At 42.8% G+C, this 17,670-nt stretch overlaps 1 protein-coding gene across 2 annotated transcripts in view; it reads left to right on the forward strand.

Annotated features, from left to right (window-relative positions):
• ESRRB (estrogen related receptor beta) overlaps window positions 1-17,670 on the forward strand; it is a 134,539-nt gene that overhangs the window by 83,344 nt on the left and 33,525 nt on the right. For both annotated transcript variants that reach the window (XM_042047224.1, XM_042047223.1), the window contains exon 2: window positions 8,040-8,449. In XM_042047224.1, the coding sequence (XP_041903158.1) occupies window positions 8,040-8,449 (410 nt within the window). The remainder of the gene's footprint in view (window positions 1-8,039; window positions 8,450-17,670) is intronic.

Genomic DNA, 17,670 nt, shown 5'->3' on the forward strand with positions numbered 1-17,670 from the left:
AACTCCTTCCTCAAATACTTACAAACATTAAGCAATACCTCTGGGTCTCTCTTTTTTCATGCCATTGTTCACCATGAATTGTAGGCAAGGTTGAAGGGGGATGTCTTCAGTGAATATCTTGAAATGCAAGGAAGTGCAGGCTGAAGAATTTGCACTGGTGGCAGTTTTTCTCAGAAATGCTGAGAGGATACAGAGTCAAAGGTCCGTGAGAGATGAGATGTTGGATCAGGCTGTGATGCAAAAGTAAGTGTGGTATGAATGGCAGTGCTAGAAGTTTTCCTTTCCTTGCCCATCTGAAAAGGTGGAAGCAAAATTCTGATGTATAAGTGTTCAAAATGTGCTCTTCTGAGCCTCCTTTGTATGGGTCTCATTCACAAGTGTCTGAAGGACACTGGAGGTGCTTAGAGAGATATAGATTATAAGTGCTCTAGATAGGCAGAGTATAAAGAAAGACACTCAAGAAGAAATGAAGGTCTAGCTGAGCATTTCAACAGGGATTGAGTTGCAGCTTTTCTGTGTGCAGGCAAAACTGTTGAACTGTTGTGAACGTAGAAATAGTGGGGTAAGAAGTGGAAATGTGAAACACAGAATGATAACATGGGGGGGGAAAGAGTGGTGGTAGAACTTGGATAAATAGTGAACAGCAAGTCAACCCTGGTCCTTGTTTTGCTGTGGTATCAACAGTAAGTATAAGCAAGAGGCATTAGCTCAAGTGCTAAAGCAATTCACTCTGGAGGAAGTGCCACTTAGTACACCAGAGGGCAAGGTACCTTCAAAAGGCAGTATGTTAATAAGAGAGTGAACTGATAATATGTGTCACACCTCCAGATTAATTGTCACTTCATCTGTGTAATACTTTTTACCATTTACTAACAAGACTGTTGTCGTAAGGGTGAAGAGAAATTACAGTAATGAGGAGAGGGATGAAGGCTAGTAGGAAATCCATAAAGTCTTCTGCCCATGAGAGCCTTTTTTATTTATTAAGCAGCCTCCAGATGGTTTGCTGTGGCAGCTTTTTTCAGCATGAGCTAACTTAGGCTAGAGAAGATCTACTGATATGTAGCTGGGCTCTGGTTATGCAATGGGTCAAAGGGATAAAATATCTACTGGGCATTAGACGAGCAAGTACTATTTGTGTAAGAGCCAGAATGTGAGCACTAGCTTGTCCAAAGACAAGCATGTGGTATTGGGGGGGCATATTATGGACAAATGCCTTGAAAACTGACTGTCTGGGGTTTGCCACACTACAGAATAGGAGCATAATCCATACAAGCCAAAGGGTGCTATCACTAGGAAACATGGCAGAACTCTTAGAAATCAGATCTGCACTCCAGAGAAAAATAGTTAAATTGAGCTGAGTTCTGACTCTTGTCCTTTATAGCAATGCAAAATACTGTGACTGAAGCAAAAAATCTCTAATGTCCATGCACTGGTAACTTGGTGATTTATGTTTATGATCATGCCCATCACGATGGTACTACCCAAGCTCTTGACTGTTCTCAGATAGCAATTAAGTTTGCCCTGGGAACAGGATATGTTCCTGTATGACAGAATAAGCCCAGAAGATTCCTGATGTGACTGAGTTACCACAGTTATCCACTGTACAGGAGTAAAGTGGCACATTGGCAGATCCCATTATTCTTGGACTGTTGAATGGAGAGGAGCTGTCAGTATAGATAAAGTCTCTAAATGATGGCTCTCTCATTTGAAGTCCATATGGAGTAGAAGAGTGGGAGAAACAAGTGTGGGTGCTGATCCCTTTCCTCCCTAGCACTTTGGTGGGTGTTCTTGGTGAGGCAGGGGTGGGAGCGTGTTTGTGAGCTGTCCATGGTAAGAGTAGGTCGACCAACAGGTGTGCTCAGCTCTATGACATTAACTCTTTGCATAAATGACCTAAAATTACACTGGCTGTTATTGCAGCTGTCACATCTAGCCTGCCACTTGGAAAACATTATTTATTTCTGTCTCCTGTATCTAAAAAAAACACCTGACAAAATTTGGCTTGTTGGAGTTGCAGCCAGTGTTTGAGAAGCCGACCTACATTGTTTGTCAGTCTACTGTAGACTGCAGAGCTCTCTCATGTGGCCCACAAAAGACACAGACTCTGTATTTTCCATGATGTGCACATCCCATTTACACATGCAGTGCAGGTTTATCTCATCTGAACTGACAAATACTGATAGCAGAAATAGGTCTGTACCAGAGAAGAGGTTGGATGTTTTATCTCTCTTATCATTGGTGTTTCTGCAGATTAAAACGACTTTCATCTTCCATGACTGGTTTAAAAATTTCTGTGCAATCCAGAGTATGCTTTTGTCACAAGCTGGTGCCTGAAGTGAGCAGCTTTGTACTGGCAGACTTCTCAGGTTTTGTCAGTATAACTTATATCTACTGTGAGGACTTCAGGACTGAACTGCAGTTCCACAAGCACAGCCATATGGCTCTTGGAAGTTACAAGTTGTACAGGCATCTTACCTGCAGGGTTTTCCAGTTTAGGGAACTTTAGAAAATCAAGATTTCATTCTGTCTGGAATCCATATCCAGTGTGAGACCCAAAAAAAAGCCCACTTCTGATCTTTTGCATTTCTCCTTGTGCCCAGAATAGGGAAGAATTTTCCTGAGGAGGGCCTGAGTGTTTTCTCTTTCTCCCTGTCCATCAGCTGATACTAGTTCTACAGCTGTATTTCAGTATGCATTTTTATGATAATTTCAGTCTTGCTGTTGGAAATCTCCAACATGCTGAGTTGGTAACTTCGTGACTAAATCAGAAAATACTGGTGAAGGGACTGGACTACATGGCAGAATTGATGCCCATTCCGTACCTTTCTTCAGGAAACTGGAGTACAGAACTGAGCCACCCTTGCATTTCCTGTTGAAGATGAGGTTTCAGCCACTAAGGAAGCTCAGCAGTGTTGTCACTAAACTTTTTTTGATCCAGTTTTGGAATAGTGAGTGCTACTTGGAGAATGTAGAGGGTCAAATACTTAAGTTTGCATGAGCACTTCGATGCTCAGATGGTATTAAGTTACTGAGTTGTGTATACTTTCAGCTAATAAAAAGTTCCTCCGGTGGGGAGAAGTTACCTTCTGTTACAAAGATGGGTGTTCTGGCTGTCTTGCTAAGCAGGTGTGAGTGGTGGATATTTTTTTTTTCTCTCTTATACATAAAGACTACTGAATTCTTGTAATTTCCAAATCCAGAAGTGGGGTAAAGAGGTGAATGTAGCTACAAATTACTATTTCAGGCAAAAATAACCCCAAAGGATATTGGGGGTTATATAAAAGCTATAAAATAGCTTTACCTGCGTCAAACTTGTAATCCTTGAAGTGCAAAAGAACAAAAATTGGGGGCACTACTGCCTTAATTTTATAACTCTAGTCTTATATCCCTTTCTGGTCCTCTCCATCTAGCAGTCTTTCCCTCTCTTATTATTGCTGTTTTCCTCAAAAGAGCATTAAACTCATAAGCCTTTAATGTATAAATACCAGCCATTGCAGACAAATAGCAGAAGATGAAAGGCTGGAGAAGAATTGGGGAAACTTGTAACATTAACCAACATTGCCGCCCAAAGGAGAGAACAGTCATGGATAAAAACCTAAAGCACAATCTTGACTTGGTCTAAACCTGAGTATTTACATCCAGAATCACTGAGGTCAGAGCACGCTTGTCTGAGGGCAGTTACAAGCTCATAAAGGCTAGCAACATTGTTAGTGATAAACAGCAGTGGGTTTATGAAACAGGAGAACAGCAGACAATAACCTTTCTTGATGCAATTAGATAATTAGTGGGCAAAAGGAATGCAGTGAATAGACTGACTCTGGACCGTGCATGGGCTTTTGACACAAAGCTGTGCAAAATCTTATTAGGGAAATTAGATCAAATTGGTTTTGATACAAATCCTGTGAAATGAATCATGGATTAAATGACAGAGTGTAAACAGAAGGGTTAGAGATATTCTTTATCCTTCTGCAAAGATGGTGTCCAAAAGGGCAGTGCTTTCACTGTAAATACTCGTTAGTCACCTGGAAGAAAATGTAAAAGTGATCACACTCAAATTTACAGTTGACAGAACCAAAAGATGCTTTAAAAAATCAGAGTAGAAAAAAGAAAAGCTGAAAAAATGAGCATTGTGAACAGGCTTTCGTAAAACAAGTGATAATTAGCACTGTGTAGTTGAAAGATGATACTGGATCTACTTTGGAACAAGAAGAATCTCCAAATTTCATGTTGTGCAGAGCACAGTGGCAAAAGCAGCTTGTGTTCAGAGTGGTCCCAAAGAGACAGGCTATCAAATTGTGTGAGCTGATGTGCAGCCTGATGTCTGGGAAAGCTACTGCTCAGTTGGTCCATATGTCTTCCTGGCTGTGTGCTTTCCAGAGTGACTCTCCCCTGTAGTGCTGCAGCATTGCACTCTGCAATTCGGGGCACCTTGCTGCAACAGAGACCCAGGGAAGTTGGAACAAATCCAGAGAAGGACCACAAAGATGCTAAAGGGATTAGAAGGAATGACCTATGATGAGGAAAGGTGAAAAGAACGAAATGTTTAGAACCTCTAAGCCTGTTACATGGGCACAGAAATAGTAACGGAGTTTCCTGTGCCAGCACGGAGGAGAGTTGGATCAAGTCTCTCTCCTTTTACATTCCTATTAAGGTAACTAGAGCCAAGCAAAATGGCTGTTCATCACTTTGAACTCTTTGCAAAAAACATTTAGCTGTTCTTCTTGAAGTTCAAGATGTTGTATCTCATTGCCAGGGGACACTCTGACTGTTTAAAAATCAGCACGGGATCTCCATGAGACTTGCAAAAAGTCAGAGGCCAGAAAAGAAAAACAGATGCTCTGGAATGGCTGGAGTCACCTTAGCTGTAATCTTTGATCTATCTTGGTGTTAAGGGCTTTTGCTCTCAAGCACACATTCACATCTAACCAGAACTCACTATGTACTGCTGCCTGCTGGAAGGGAACAGGAGGGTCCTCAGCTGTAAGGATGTAGGGGGCTTGTTTCTTGATTCACCATCAAACACTCACTGTTCGCATGCCTTGGGGAAGGAAGGCTCCTTATTTCCCCAGGTTCTTTTTTTTTTTCTTTTTTCCTTTTTTTTTTCTTTTTTATTTTTATTTTTTGTTTTTATTTTTTGTTTTCTCTCTGGTGAAGCAAAATACGTTGGTAAGTCCTCTTGAGGTCCTCTGTGAATGTTGGGCTATTTAAGAAACAGAAGTTGGGATTTGGACTCCACTGATGGAATCTGCCAGTGCAGCTCATCTCCCTGTCATTCCTTTTTCATAATGTTTTCCTCTGTCTGCCTTGAAAATTACAACTCTATCTCCTCTTACTGTGGAGTTCCACAGTGCAGAACAGTGTTTTATGGTTTTTTTACCTTCCATTTTAACCTTAATCTCATGTTGCTGTGTCCAGTGACCTTTATCTCTTTACCACAGATGCACTTCTCAGGTAGGGAGAGGTTCCAGAACCTGGCCAGCATAGCAGGTTTCAGCTTTGCTGTGAGGTGCTAAGATCTAGTCTCAGCTAGCAAAGCTTCCTCTTCCTTCACACAGTCAGCTGGCATTATACCACAAGATCTGCAATCTGTCTAGGTGCCCTGTGGGAATAGAGATGAATGCACCTGCAGCAATTTCTGTAACTGCACCATGACCTCTAGTTCATTGTGGCCCTCTGGGCAAAGCATGGGCATTTATCAACTCATCACACTGTCTCTGAGAGGGACCAAACCCTGGATTCCTCTCAAGTAACACCAGGCAAAGCAGCTGAGGAACGTGAGATGCCTGTCCATACTTTCAAGGTCAACAGTCTTGCCAAAAAACAAACTTGGCTGATCGATCCCAGAGATAGGAGATGAGGTCAAACTTTGAGGATGAAACAGAGAAGGGAAAATTAGGAGATACTTAGGTCAAATGAGATCATAAGGATACAGGACTATGAATTGACTGCATATCAAACATCTATATTCCTATCAACAGACACACAGATGTGATATATAAACTTGTGCACTTCAGCCTTGCCGATTCACAGAATGTTTTGTCCTGTCCCCTGACGGATTTGACCTCTTGGCAGAAGGAGTTGCCACAAATACCAGGTAAATAGGCTGAAACAGAAATAGAAATTACCCACATGACCATGGTGTGGTAACTTTAAACAAGCAGAGCTTCCAAGAAGAAAGGTCAAGCATCTCCAGTCAGTCAGAATTCTTTGGCCATGTCATCAGGAAAATGCAATGTTTAGTTTTTCTTGAAGCCTGTGACAAATTGTCTTGCTGAAGGGAAACTTTAATCTCTCAGGTTAATACTATTATCAATTAATAAGTGTAAGAGACAGAAAGAAAGGGTAGGCATACCCTACTCAAAAAAGAAAGAGAAGTCAATTTTCAGCATGATAAAGGTTAACATGCATCACCCACAAAGATCAGTATTGTGGTGTTTGATCCATGTGTTAATGATCTGGGAAGTGCATGAACAATGAGACTGCAGATGAAATCAAATTACCAAGGAAGACTGAAGAACTCCAGAGGATCCTAATAAAGCTGGGTGTGTGGACTGCACAGCACAGTGGCAGATGAAATACACTGTTGACTATTGCAAAACATTGCACACCAGAAGGATTAATTTGATTTTTCATACATCTTAATGGATTCTAAATTAACTGTAGCAGCTCAGGAATGAGATCAAGTGTTGCAGTAAGTAACTTCCTGATACTATTTGTTGAAGAAATGGTAACAATTCAGATTTTCATTTAAAGAGGGAAAAAAGCAAACAGTGCAAGGAGTTACATTATACGTAGACTGAAAATAACACTGAAAATATTGTAATGTCACTAGGTAATTGATGGCGTGCCTTTGTCTTGACTACTGTCCAGACCTTCAGCTGGAGAAGTGATGGAGCGGTGCCAGTTTCACTCCACTGAGGAGCTGGCTCATTGAACTCTGTTCTGGACTAAACAGAAATAGCCAGAGTAGAGGAAGTTCAGAGATGGATGATGAAGCAGATAAGAGATCTGCAAAAACTTCTGTGTGAAGAGCAATCATATAGATAATGAAGAGCTGAATGAGGAGAACATGGCAAAACTACATTTCCTGAGAAGGAGAGTCAAGAGATGTTCAGGGAGTTTGACTGGCTGCAAATACATCATAGGCAAATAAAAGTGGGATTTGTTTGTTCATACACCGCACAAGTAATCCCTGGAACTCGTTGCTGCAAATATCATAAAATTTAGCAGTCTTCCAAAAAAAGATTGAACATTTTAATAAAAAATAAGACTATCTGTGACTAAAATAAATAAGAAGAGCTTGAAAAGTTGGTGAAGTTCTTTCCGTAAACTTAAGAGTGTAACCTCTCTTTAAGAAGTGGGAATTTGTGTGTCCATGCAAAAGCCCAATACGAGTAAATAGAAGAAAGATTGATATTTAAGATTGAGACAGAAGAAACTTTTGATCAGATGATTTTCCTTCAGTTTCTAAGCTCCTCTTTTAGTGATGATAGTGCAGCAGGATGGGATAAAGGGTAAGGTGGGGTGAGAGAAGGAGCGAAACTTGAAAATTAATCAAAGACTTCTGTATTACAAACGAAAAAATGAAAATCCAATCTGAGCATGTCCTTTCTGCAGGGACTGCTCCTGAACCTTTTGCTTAAAGCCAGGGCAGCACACTCTGTATTAACAAACATCTTTTTCACCTGGTCTGCCACAGGCAAGCTTGCTTCTTTCTGCTGTCTGGGGGTAGATGGTGTTCTGGGTAGATTGTGCTTCATTGGCACTCATGCCCCTTCCCAGCTCTGCAGCCTGTGAACAGCCTGAAATTATGATCTACATGAAGAGCTTCGTCTTTACTCTAGAGTGAGTCTGTGGGGAGCGGGCGGGCTGGTCACAGTCAATTGTACCATTATTCCTGAAGAAGAACCTGCGCAGGGTTGAACTATCTGAGCCTACTGGAGTTGGACTGAGGTGGCAAAAGGGGGGCTCTCTTTTGACTAAACCTGGAACTGGGTTTGGCCAGGAGGTTGCTGAGTGCCTTTGCTCTCTCCCTGCAGGCTGCTCGGCAGAATGGCCACGGAGGAGCGGCACCTCTCCTCCAGCTGTGGGTCCTTCATCAAGACCGAGCCCTCCAGCCCGTCCTCTGGCATCGACGCCATCAGCCACCACAGCCCAAGCGGCTCCTCCGACGCTAGCGGTGGCTACGGCATCGCCATGGGTGGCCACCCCAATGGCCTAGACTCGCCACCCATGTTCAATGGCACAGGGATTGGTGGCGGGTCCTGCCGGAAGCGTTACGACGACTGCGCCAGCGCCATCATGGAGGACTCACCCACCAAGTGCGAGTACATGCTCAATGCAATCCCCAAGCGGCTGTGCCTGGTGTGTGGGGACATTGCTTCTGGGTACCACTACGGCGTGGCTTCCTGTGAGGCATGTAAAGCCTTCTTCAAGAGGACTATTCAAGGTATGGTGGGACGGAATGGAAACTGAGGCATTCACTCCATAGAGATAAAGGGACATGGCCCCAGACATTGCTGAGACTGCAGTGTCATATAAAAGGGGGAAAGGGAGAATGAATGTAGTGCACCCAATTCTCCATCCTTTTGTATGCTTCCTCGCTCCTGCTCAGTTCTATTTCTTCCAAATTAACATGGACATGAAGTTAGGCTATGTGATCATAGGAACATTTGCCAAGTTCCTTGCCTGACTGGCTACTAGATCTGGGTATCTGGACTAGTGGATCTTCCTGCCTCTGCCAGTGGTACTGATACTATGAGAATGTGGCAGCTAGTGGAGTAAGGCCTGGAAAGGAAATGCTTTGCATTCTAAAGGTGTTTTAAGGCCCATTTGAAGAGTAGATGCCTCTGCCAAGAGATGGCATTTCTGTAGACATGTCTGCACCTTGAGGTGAAAGCTCCAACATTACAAGAGTAGAGAGATTTTAACTTTCTCCTACCAGTCCTAATATCTAGCCATGAACTCCATACAAACCTCAGCACAAATCTGGACAGTGAACTTGTATGAGAGTCAGTCTTTTTCTCCTTTTCCAGTTTCACCAACTTTTTTCATTAAGATAATCTTTCTTTGAAGATAAAAAAACTAGGCACTGAAGAAGATGAAGTTTTTGTCAGTCTTACTGAGGATGAGCAATTCCTCAGGTGATTTTGAAAACCTCAATGCATGCATGTATAGATGAATTGCAGCGTGTTGCTCCTTCATGTACAATTCACGTATGAGGGATATGCCTGTGTCGTGAGTGCCAAAGGTGTTCTTGCACATGTGCACATGTGCAGCTACAACAATATAACCAAAAGCAGGAGTGCATCCAGGCAACCTCCAATATCTGTGGATGCTTGGGTATACTTATATACACATGCCCCATGTGAGCAAAAGTGTCTGGACGTACAGATACCCCCTTTATTTCCTCCACTAACTAGAAAAAAGACAGGATTATTATCTTCCAGTGGAAAGTGTATTGGGTTTGCCCGAGCACGGTGTGCTGTCTGAAGGCAGGTGGACAGTGAGCAGGCAGCTGTGCATGTACTTGGCTGTTGGCTGGGGTCAATCCACCACAGCAATACTTCCTTGCCTCCTGTGAAATGAAAGAAATGCACATGTGGAGAGACCACTCACTTTGTTAATTGAATGGATCTGATTACACTCTGTTGCTGGGGATGTTCAGCTCTGGAACAGTGCAGGGTGCAGTTTATCCCAGGTCTCTGCAAAAGTCACTATATCTATCTTGTTTTCATAGATTTTTGATGTCTCTCGTTAATGTGGAAATCCAGCTGTGGAAATAATTACTCTGCCCCACTGATACTTCCTTCTTTATTATGCCATGGCCATCTCTAGGGCATTGGCCTGTTCCCTGGCAGAGTTTCTGTGATTTGTCATTGCTGAATCTCTGTGATTGAATGTGAACTTTTACTTGCACTTCTGACTGTCAGCACTGACTTCATCCCTTCTCCAGCACGAGGACCCTTCCTAGTGTTTCTTTTAGGCACATCCAGGTGCTAAAGCAGGGTCAGGGTAGCACTCTGAAGCAAAGGCCTAAGGTCTCCTAATACAGGAAGACACCAGATAACTAACCCCTCATGGGAGCGATACTGGAGGACCTCTGTGGCAGAGCAGAAGAGACCTGGAGAAGGAGAAAAAGACATAGGAACTTTCGAAGAGTTTTCAGAGAGAATCAAAGGAAAATGATGCATGGTAGCAGTACCTGGAGCCTGTATCAGCCGGGCAATATGTCAGCTGACTGAATCCCAAGAGGGGAGAGTGCTTCCCTCCAGCTTCCATTCCCCAGCACAGCCATATTTTTTCTCCCTGTGGTTACCTAATTGATTGCCTGTTAACATGTAACAGACGGGGAAAAAGGAGTAAGTGGAAATTTCTCTCGCCCTGTCATCAGCTTGGGCTGGCAACTGAGGTACTAAAATGCTTTTATTCCTAAGAGTGTGAGAGTCAAGTGTGCTGTGCCTGAGGGTGAGCAATTTCAGCTATGCAGCTGAAGGCTGAACCCAGGGAAGCGGGCAGCAAATAGGGCTGCAGAGTTTGGTTGAGTCAAGAAAACGCACTGTTCCCAGGGCTCTGCTGCTGTGGGCATGATATCTAAGTATAGCCCTGGGTGTACAGGGGAAAAAGATTTAAGGATCACAAGAGAAAAGAGAAGACAAGAGCATTTCCAAAAGGTGTTTACCCTGCAACTCCATTATATTCAGTAGCTGTATTAAGCATCTTACAGACAAAGTGAAAACATCTTCATCCAGGCTGCCTAATATCAATGTAGGCTTTGCAGAAAGCATGCAGATGTGTATGTTATATAACTGCTTTCCCAGTATCCTAGTATCAAGAAACTTGCCATGATTCAGTATGTGGGAGCAGCATTGACTCAATGGTTTGAGCACCAAGATGGAGCAATGACCTCAGAATTTCCCAGATGCTCAAGAGATGGAATAGGTAAATTCATCACCAGGCTTTGTGGTCTTGGACGAGCCACTTCACTTCTCTGTGTGTCTTGATAGATGAAAAACTAATGCAGACTATGACAGTACTTACTCTGCTGGCCTTACCATGTGCATACTGCCATCAAATGGATCTAAATCTGTGCTGAATTACTTGACTACTATAGCCTTATCTAGGTACCCCTGATCATGAAGCAGAGCTTCACACAAAATCCCCCTTCCAACTAGCTCCCCACTCCCCTGCTACAAATTACCCCAGTCTGCCTATTAGGGACTTTTTAGCTGCATTAACTCATGTAAAAGCTGCATATCTTGAGGCAGGAATATCTTGCAATAGCCTTTTGACTCCCTCTGCTGCTGTAGCAGCAGCAGGAAGATGCTGCAGACCTTCTTTAAGCATGACATCTCTGCAACTCACTTTCTCTCTTGACCAGGTGAGGCCAGGCTGTCATGGAGAACACAAGGGCTGTTGCTTTTCAAATGATGGGGAGAAGATAGACTGAGAGCCAGCATGGACATGGCTGATTATCTCTGAGGTCACTAATATTGCTGTGTGGGAGTTTTCTGTCAGTAGGATTTTTCCAAAGAAAAGTGGAATTTTTACCAATTCAGATTTCCCCAAGAAAAATTCTGATGATAGGAGAAAAAAAAGAAAGCAGGAAAATCCAAACCATTGATTCCCTTCTAGCTGAAATGGAGTGTTTGGTTTTCCTGAACTAAGACAGGAAGACAGGATCACACAACACACCTTAACCTGTCCCACAGATTACGGGGGAAAGTCACACCTCTGTCCTTTCCCGTGTTGTATTACACAGCCCAAGGATCAAGGCCTGGAAACCTGTGTGTCATTTCCACTTTACAGCATTGGCAGTGCTTGAGACAGAAAAGTGAAAACCTGAGGTGACATGAGAGAACGTGCCCCTGCGCTGCAGGCCTTTTAGTCTGAACATGATATTTTGAACCCCAGGGTTGGACTTCCCATACTTTGAGGAAGAGTCAGAAATCCTAAACTGACCTGAAGCATTTTTGGTCGGCTAGGCTGTCTGACAAAATTTTAATCCTGTTTCTCTGTCATTGTACTGTTTCATGGGATTATATTCTGGTGGCAGTCTGCATTTACCTCACTGGACTGTGAATATTGTGGAATGTACAAGCTAGTGCAGACAGGAGAGAATCTGAATTTCAGACATGTTTAAGTGTGCTGCTATTGGTGATCAAGAGAGGTCTGATTTCAAACCAAAGATTTCATGTTAGCTGAATGTAAAGGAATGGGTCTGTTACATAAAAGATAGTTTGCAATGTTTGTAAATAAGAGCTTTTTAAATTCCCGTTCCATGGAAATCCTAACCAATCCTTTCATCCAAATTTAGACAAAGGCAAATACTGGATTTTTTACAGGATACAAATTTTCAGTCAAACTCTATTCCTTCTCTTAACAGTTTGCTCAGTAGATAGAGCATTATGTATCAGTCAATCATATTGTCATTCTTTTTTGTTCATTAATTGTTACAACTAGTAGGTAGTTTTGCCTATTTTGAATATTAACTAATAACAGTGCTATGTAACAATGAGTCCTTTATTATTCAACATAATCATGACTATAACTACCTTGCATCTATTTTTCGTCTTCAAATGGTGAAAATTAAGGCTATTTCTAAAATGACCCATTAATATAAAAAAAAAGCTTAAAGCTCAGCAAAACCTTGGAGATTCAGATAAAAGAGACACATTTACCATCATCTTCTGGATAGGCAAGTTGTGTCTTAGGCAAAGTGCCTGCGTCTGTGGATTTCCAGCTTGAGTCTTGCAAGCGTCAAACTCAGTGAGTGTAGCAACAGAACTGCTGTGTTGGGATGCCTTTACACCAATAAGGGGCTTAAAAGGTGGATAATGCAGCTCAGAAGACTTGTAGGGATTTATAACAGGCTTGTAATAAAGGATTCTAGGGCTTTCTGGTTGTTACAGTGCTTAGAGTGGCTCCCAGGAAGAGGAGCAGTTGAGAGAGTTTTTCCTGAGCAGAAGAGCATTACAATCCACACACACAGAGGAGGTTTTGCATCCCTACAGTAGCCACCACATCTGCCAGGCACTGTCCTATCCTGTCCTTAGAAACATGCCTGCTACTTTTCAGGTGGGAGTTCACAGCTTTCCAAAAACTTGTAAAACTTAACCAGGGAAAGTGCAGTATTTCATCATCTAGTGCTTGACTGCTGCTTACTATTCACAGATCTATCACTTGAATTTAAAAAGCTGTCTCCAGTGCAACCTTAGCTCTATTCATCTAGTGTTTTCTGTTTGCCTCAGTACATCTGTACAACGAGCTCTGTGCAGAAGGATCTTCTCTGTGGAAGGTCTGTAAAATATTTCCGTGTCTGAAACCCTATAGACAAACTTGCTGCCAGTAGGGAGTCACAGGGCCCATACCCTGCATGCTTGTGCAAGCAGGAGGCTGATTTGAGTGAGGTTTTGCAAAATGTCCAAATCCTTCTTTTGTGAACAGGAGCCAGGTGTGCCACCCGGAGGAGGCAAGCAGTGCTGGTGTTACACCTATATGTATTCCCTTTTCCTCTCATAGCATCATTTGAATCCTCTTCTTTGAAAGCTGAGGCTTAAAAAATAACCCTTCTTACCTCATGCAGATAACTGAGAGATTTTCCTCTGATTTTCACAATGTACCTCTCCTCACACCAGGACTTGAGCTATGATGCCTCAGTTAGAAGGTCTAATTGAAGTGGATAGCAATGAAGAAGAAACCAGAAAAAGCAAGATGGGCTTTTTTAGCAATTAGAAGCTGAAAATTATTTAGCTTTAAAGACTTTCTTGGCTATTTTTATTTAGTCTTTTCTGAGTTTCCTTTTAGGAAGGCTTTCTAGAAAGGCAGAATCAGTAAACAGGGAGTAGCTCGTGTCCTCAGTGCTCTACTGATTTCAAGCTCAGCTCCTCTGAGGACCCTATCCATAATTTAAGCAGGAGATGGGTGGGACTCTACTGTGCTCCCCAAGCTCAGGGAGGCATTCTTGTCTTCCCAGTCCATCCTGTTCAAGAGAGGTAGGGTGAATATAGGGTCTCTTGAATGACCAAGTTTTGGTGTGCAATTTTCAGGTGCTCCTATTATATGTGCACTAGAAATTATATTCCAAATTGTTTAACAGTCAGAGGTCTAATTTTGCAGAAAATAGGGTAGTTTTGCAGTTCTCCAGCATAAAAAAACATGATCTATCACTTTAATAGTCCTTTGCTGTTTTGTAGCATCTCTCATCTAAAGGCTTTAAAGTACAGTTAAACCTTAATGAATAAAGCATTACAATCTCCCCAGAAGGTAGGTTTGGTGTTCCTTTCATTTTACAGACAAGCAAACTAGGACATGGAGAGGAAGTAATTTGCCCTCCAAGGTGATATATGAAGGCTTAGAAGAAATCCAAACTCTGATCTGTTCACCTACCACTTGATTTTTTGAAGCCATTTTTTAGGTAAATCTTGTGCCATGACATCGGTGAGATTCTATCATTTTTTCAGATTAAATGTAAATATTTTCTAAGTAAAAGACATCTCTCTAATAAGAAACAGCTCAAAGCAAGGCCTTGTCTATTAAATTATCCCTTTTTTTGCCCCTTCCTTCTGGGTCACATAAGCTACAGTTCATGACACACAGAGACTTGACTCACATTCTGTTTTTGCATACAGAATTGTTCATGTCTGTGTGCACCCTTGTGTGCTGATGCTCTTTTGCAGGACTTTGCAGCATCCCCAGCTGCTGCAGTGAAGGGAAGCTCTCTCTGAGGCCCCTGTGCTGGCAGCTGGGCTGGTGGTGTGACCGCCAGCCACTGGGAGGCTGTTGGAATTTCGATGAGTTAATCTCATCACTTTATCACAGGGCACTTACAGAAATTACAGGGAGCTGTGAGCAACTCACTGTGCTGGCAGCCAGCCCCAGGACCCATAAAAGAAATTGAGACACCAAAAATAAAATAAAAAAAAAAAAAAATTAAAAAAAAAAAAAATTAAAAAAAAAAATCAGAGAACTCTGTTAAACTTTTGGAGATGACAGTTTTTTCTGGTCGAGTTCTGCTTGGCTAATGCTGATTGTACCTTCCCTGGTGATGCCTCTGCTTTCTGCAGTAATGGCAGGCATTGCCCCCAGCTGTGGCTCTCAATTTCTGCAGTGCACAGCATGGTTTTGGGCCTGATATAAAACTCCATTTACTTTGGCAGCATTGTCTTGTGTGAAGAGGATACAGTGGGCCTCAGCTGCAGCATTTGTACCTGTAGAGAGAGCTGTAGGACACAGCTGCTGATGCTCACTTCCTTTAGGCTGGCACAGTGTGTGGAAGGGGCACATGAACCTGTGTTCAATATGAAGACAACAAGCATCCTGAACGGGATGTCCCACCAGGCTCGGTGTATTTTTTCATCTGTGCTAATCAGCGACCTACAGGGCTGCTGCACTACATAGTGGCCACTGCTTTGCTGTCCAGGAAGGAGAGCTTACTGAGTGCTCAGCCTCCTCTGAGGCTCCTTTAGCAATCATGATCCCAGTAGTGACATGTCTTTGCGAACTGCTTATTCAGGCTGTACACAGAGTGTGTATGTGGTAACTCACACCTTCACACATCCTGACACTATCCCATTTAGCTGTGATGTAGGTTTTGGAGACTCTTTCTAGTAATACACTTGTCAAGAGATCCATGGACTATAGGCAAGGGGAAGCTTGGGGATCTGCTTGACACTGTGGAGGGAGGGACCTTGAGCTTCCAGATGAGAGCTGTCACTGTCTCCCACTGCTATAAAGGCTCAGTGCCCTTACTGTAGTGTCTCCGCATTAGGGGGCAAATTTTTGGCTTTTGGACCACAAAACATGAAATCTTGCATCTCTCCAGAGCTCTCATCCTGGCTTTGGTGAGAAAGGTTGGCATTCAGACAAAGGCAAAACCTTCCAAATTGAGACTGTGTCTGAGTTTTTTCCCAGGTTTGCTCCTGCTCTGTTCCTGCCTGTGTGGGGCACGGCAAGTATCTGATCATGAGATCAGGGCCACTGTACTCATGGGTCTGTAATGTGCTGGAGCTCTGCGTCTAGAACAGGAATTTGTTTATTACCTTGAGATCTAGCTTGAATCTCAATTTCCAGCTCTCTGAGAATGTTGATACATGGCTGGCTATTGAAATTCAGATGCTGCAAAATGACGAAATACAGCCTGAATAGAAGCAACTTGTGCTGCACACTCTGCTCTAGCTGAAAAACTGCATTTGGGGGCAGATGAGCAATGGTGAGAAGAATGGTGTGGCTAGGCTGAAGCTTAGGGGGAAGTTGCAAGTCTTGTGACAAAACAAGAAGAGGTGGAATGTTTATAGCTAGTAGGCTGATCACCTTTAGGCTTGGGGGGTTGTGTGCTCCTGGGGTTTCACTCAGCATGGGCCAAGCATAATGAGATAAATCAAATGGTGCTTGCTTTCTTTTGATTCTGTGCTCTGTTTTTCCACTCAAAAATCCAGGGGGCTTCCCAACAGCTTAGTGAACCCCAAGGTCTAGTTACCACCCCCAGAGACTGATATGTATCAGATTGTTGATCTTTATTTAGAGGAGGGAATGGTCTTGCACAAAACACAAAAATCCATTACAAAAGGAGGAATAAAAATCAAGTCCTGTCCCAGTATTACTAAACTGTAAACTCTACTTCTAGTCTGATGGTATACAAAGTTCATACTGTGTGTTCTTTCAGCTCTTACCTACACTTCTCCCTACAGCTCTGATTGAACTCTTGAATCTCAGTTTCCTGCTCTAAACCATTAAACCAGCTTTTCCATTGCTGTACTGACTGTAGAGCTTAGGTAGCCTTTTCAGTGCTGCCTGATTTACCAGTAACTAGACTGCCTTAAATTTATTGTCATTTTCAATGCATCAGTGCCAAGTTTACATTTCCAGTCCGGCTCCACAGCAAACATTGAACAGCCCTCTTCAGAAACATCACCTCAAAGTGAATGGCAGGAGGGAGACAGCCATCTCTGTTTCTTGTCCGCTAGTACTAAATAATTGTTGCCTTACACTGTGATCCAGCATAATTCCACTTACATTCTCTTATCAGACCCTCGCATCCATGTTTCAGTTATATTCTTGGCTTATAATAAAATATGATGTGATTAGAAATAAATTTGGGATGCTTCTTTCTCTTTTTGTCTTGGAGGCAGTGTGGTTGGGTGAACATAAAAAAAAAGGGAATAAGGAAAGAAAAGATAATGCTCTGTGCAGAGGGATGAGAGACAGGTGCACAAGGACTAATAAAGTAAAACTGTAAAGCTTTGCACAAAGAACCCATGTTCATTTTACAGGATGTCTTACCCACCTTTCTCAATGCAGACTTATTGCTTCCCTGCTACCTGTAGTATACCAGCCAGCAGGAGGAAGCAAAGGAAGAAATGCTGTCTCTGAGCTCCCTGGTTCCCCAAGCAGGACAAGAAAGGACAGGTGACATCCATCCCACAGACAAGGAGCAAGACTGGCAGCAAAGGAAATGCTAGTAATGTCTGAACTGCTCCCACTTTCATCCCTGGACTTCAGGGAACAGGCCAGGTTACAAGGGGTGCAGCACAAGGGATGATGACATGCCTGGAGAACACGTGCCTGAAAGCCCAGCACTGCAGTCAGCCCCTTGGCTAGGTCAGCTGGGTATAGTCTCAGAGGGTATGTGTGCAAGTGAGTGAGCAAACATGCAACATATACAGACTGATG

The sequence above is a fragment of the Corvus kubaryi genome, unplaced genomic scaffold, assembly GCF_017639235.1.
Source record: "Corvus kubaryi isolate FWS band 111438036 unplaced genomic scaffold, C.kubaryi_AGA036_p1.0 66, whole genome shotgun sequence".
In the NCBI taxonomy this organism is placed as follows: Eukaryota; Metazoa; Chordata; class Aves; order Passeriformes; family Corvidae; genus Corvus; species Corvus kubaryi.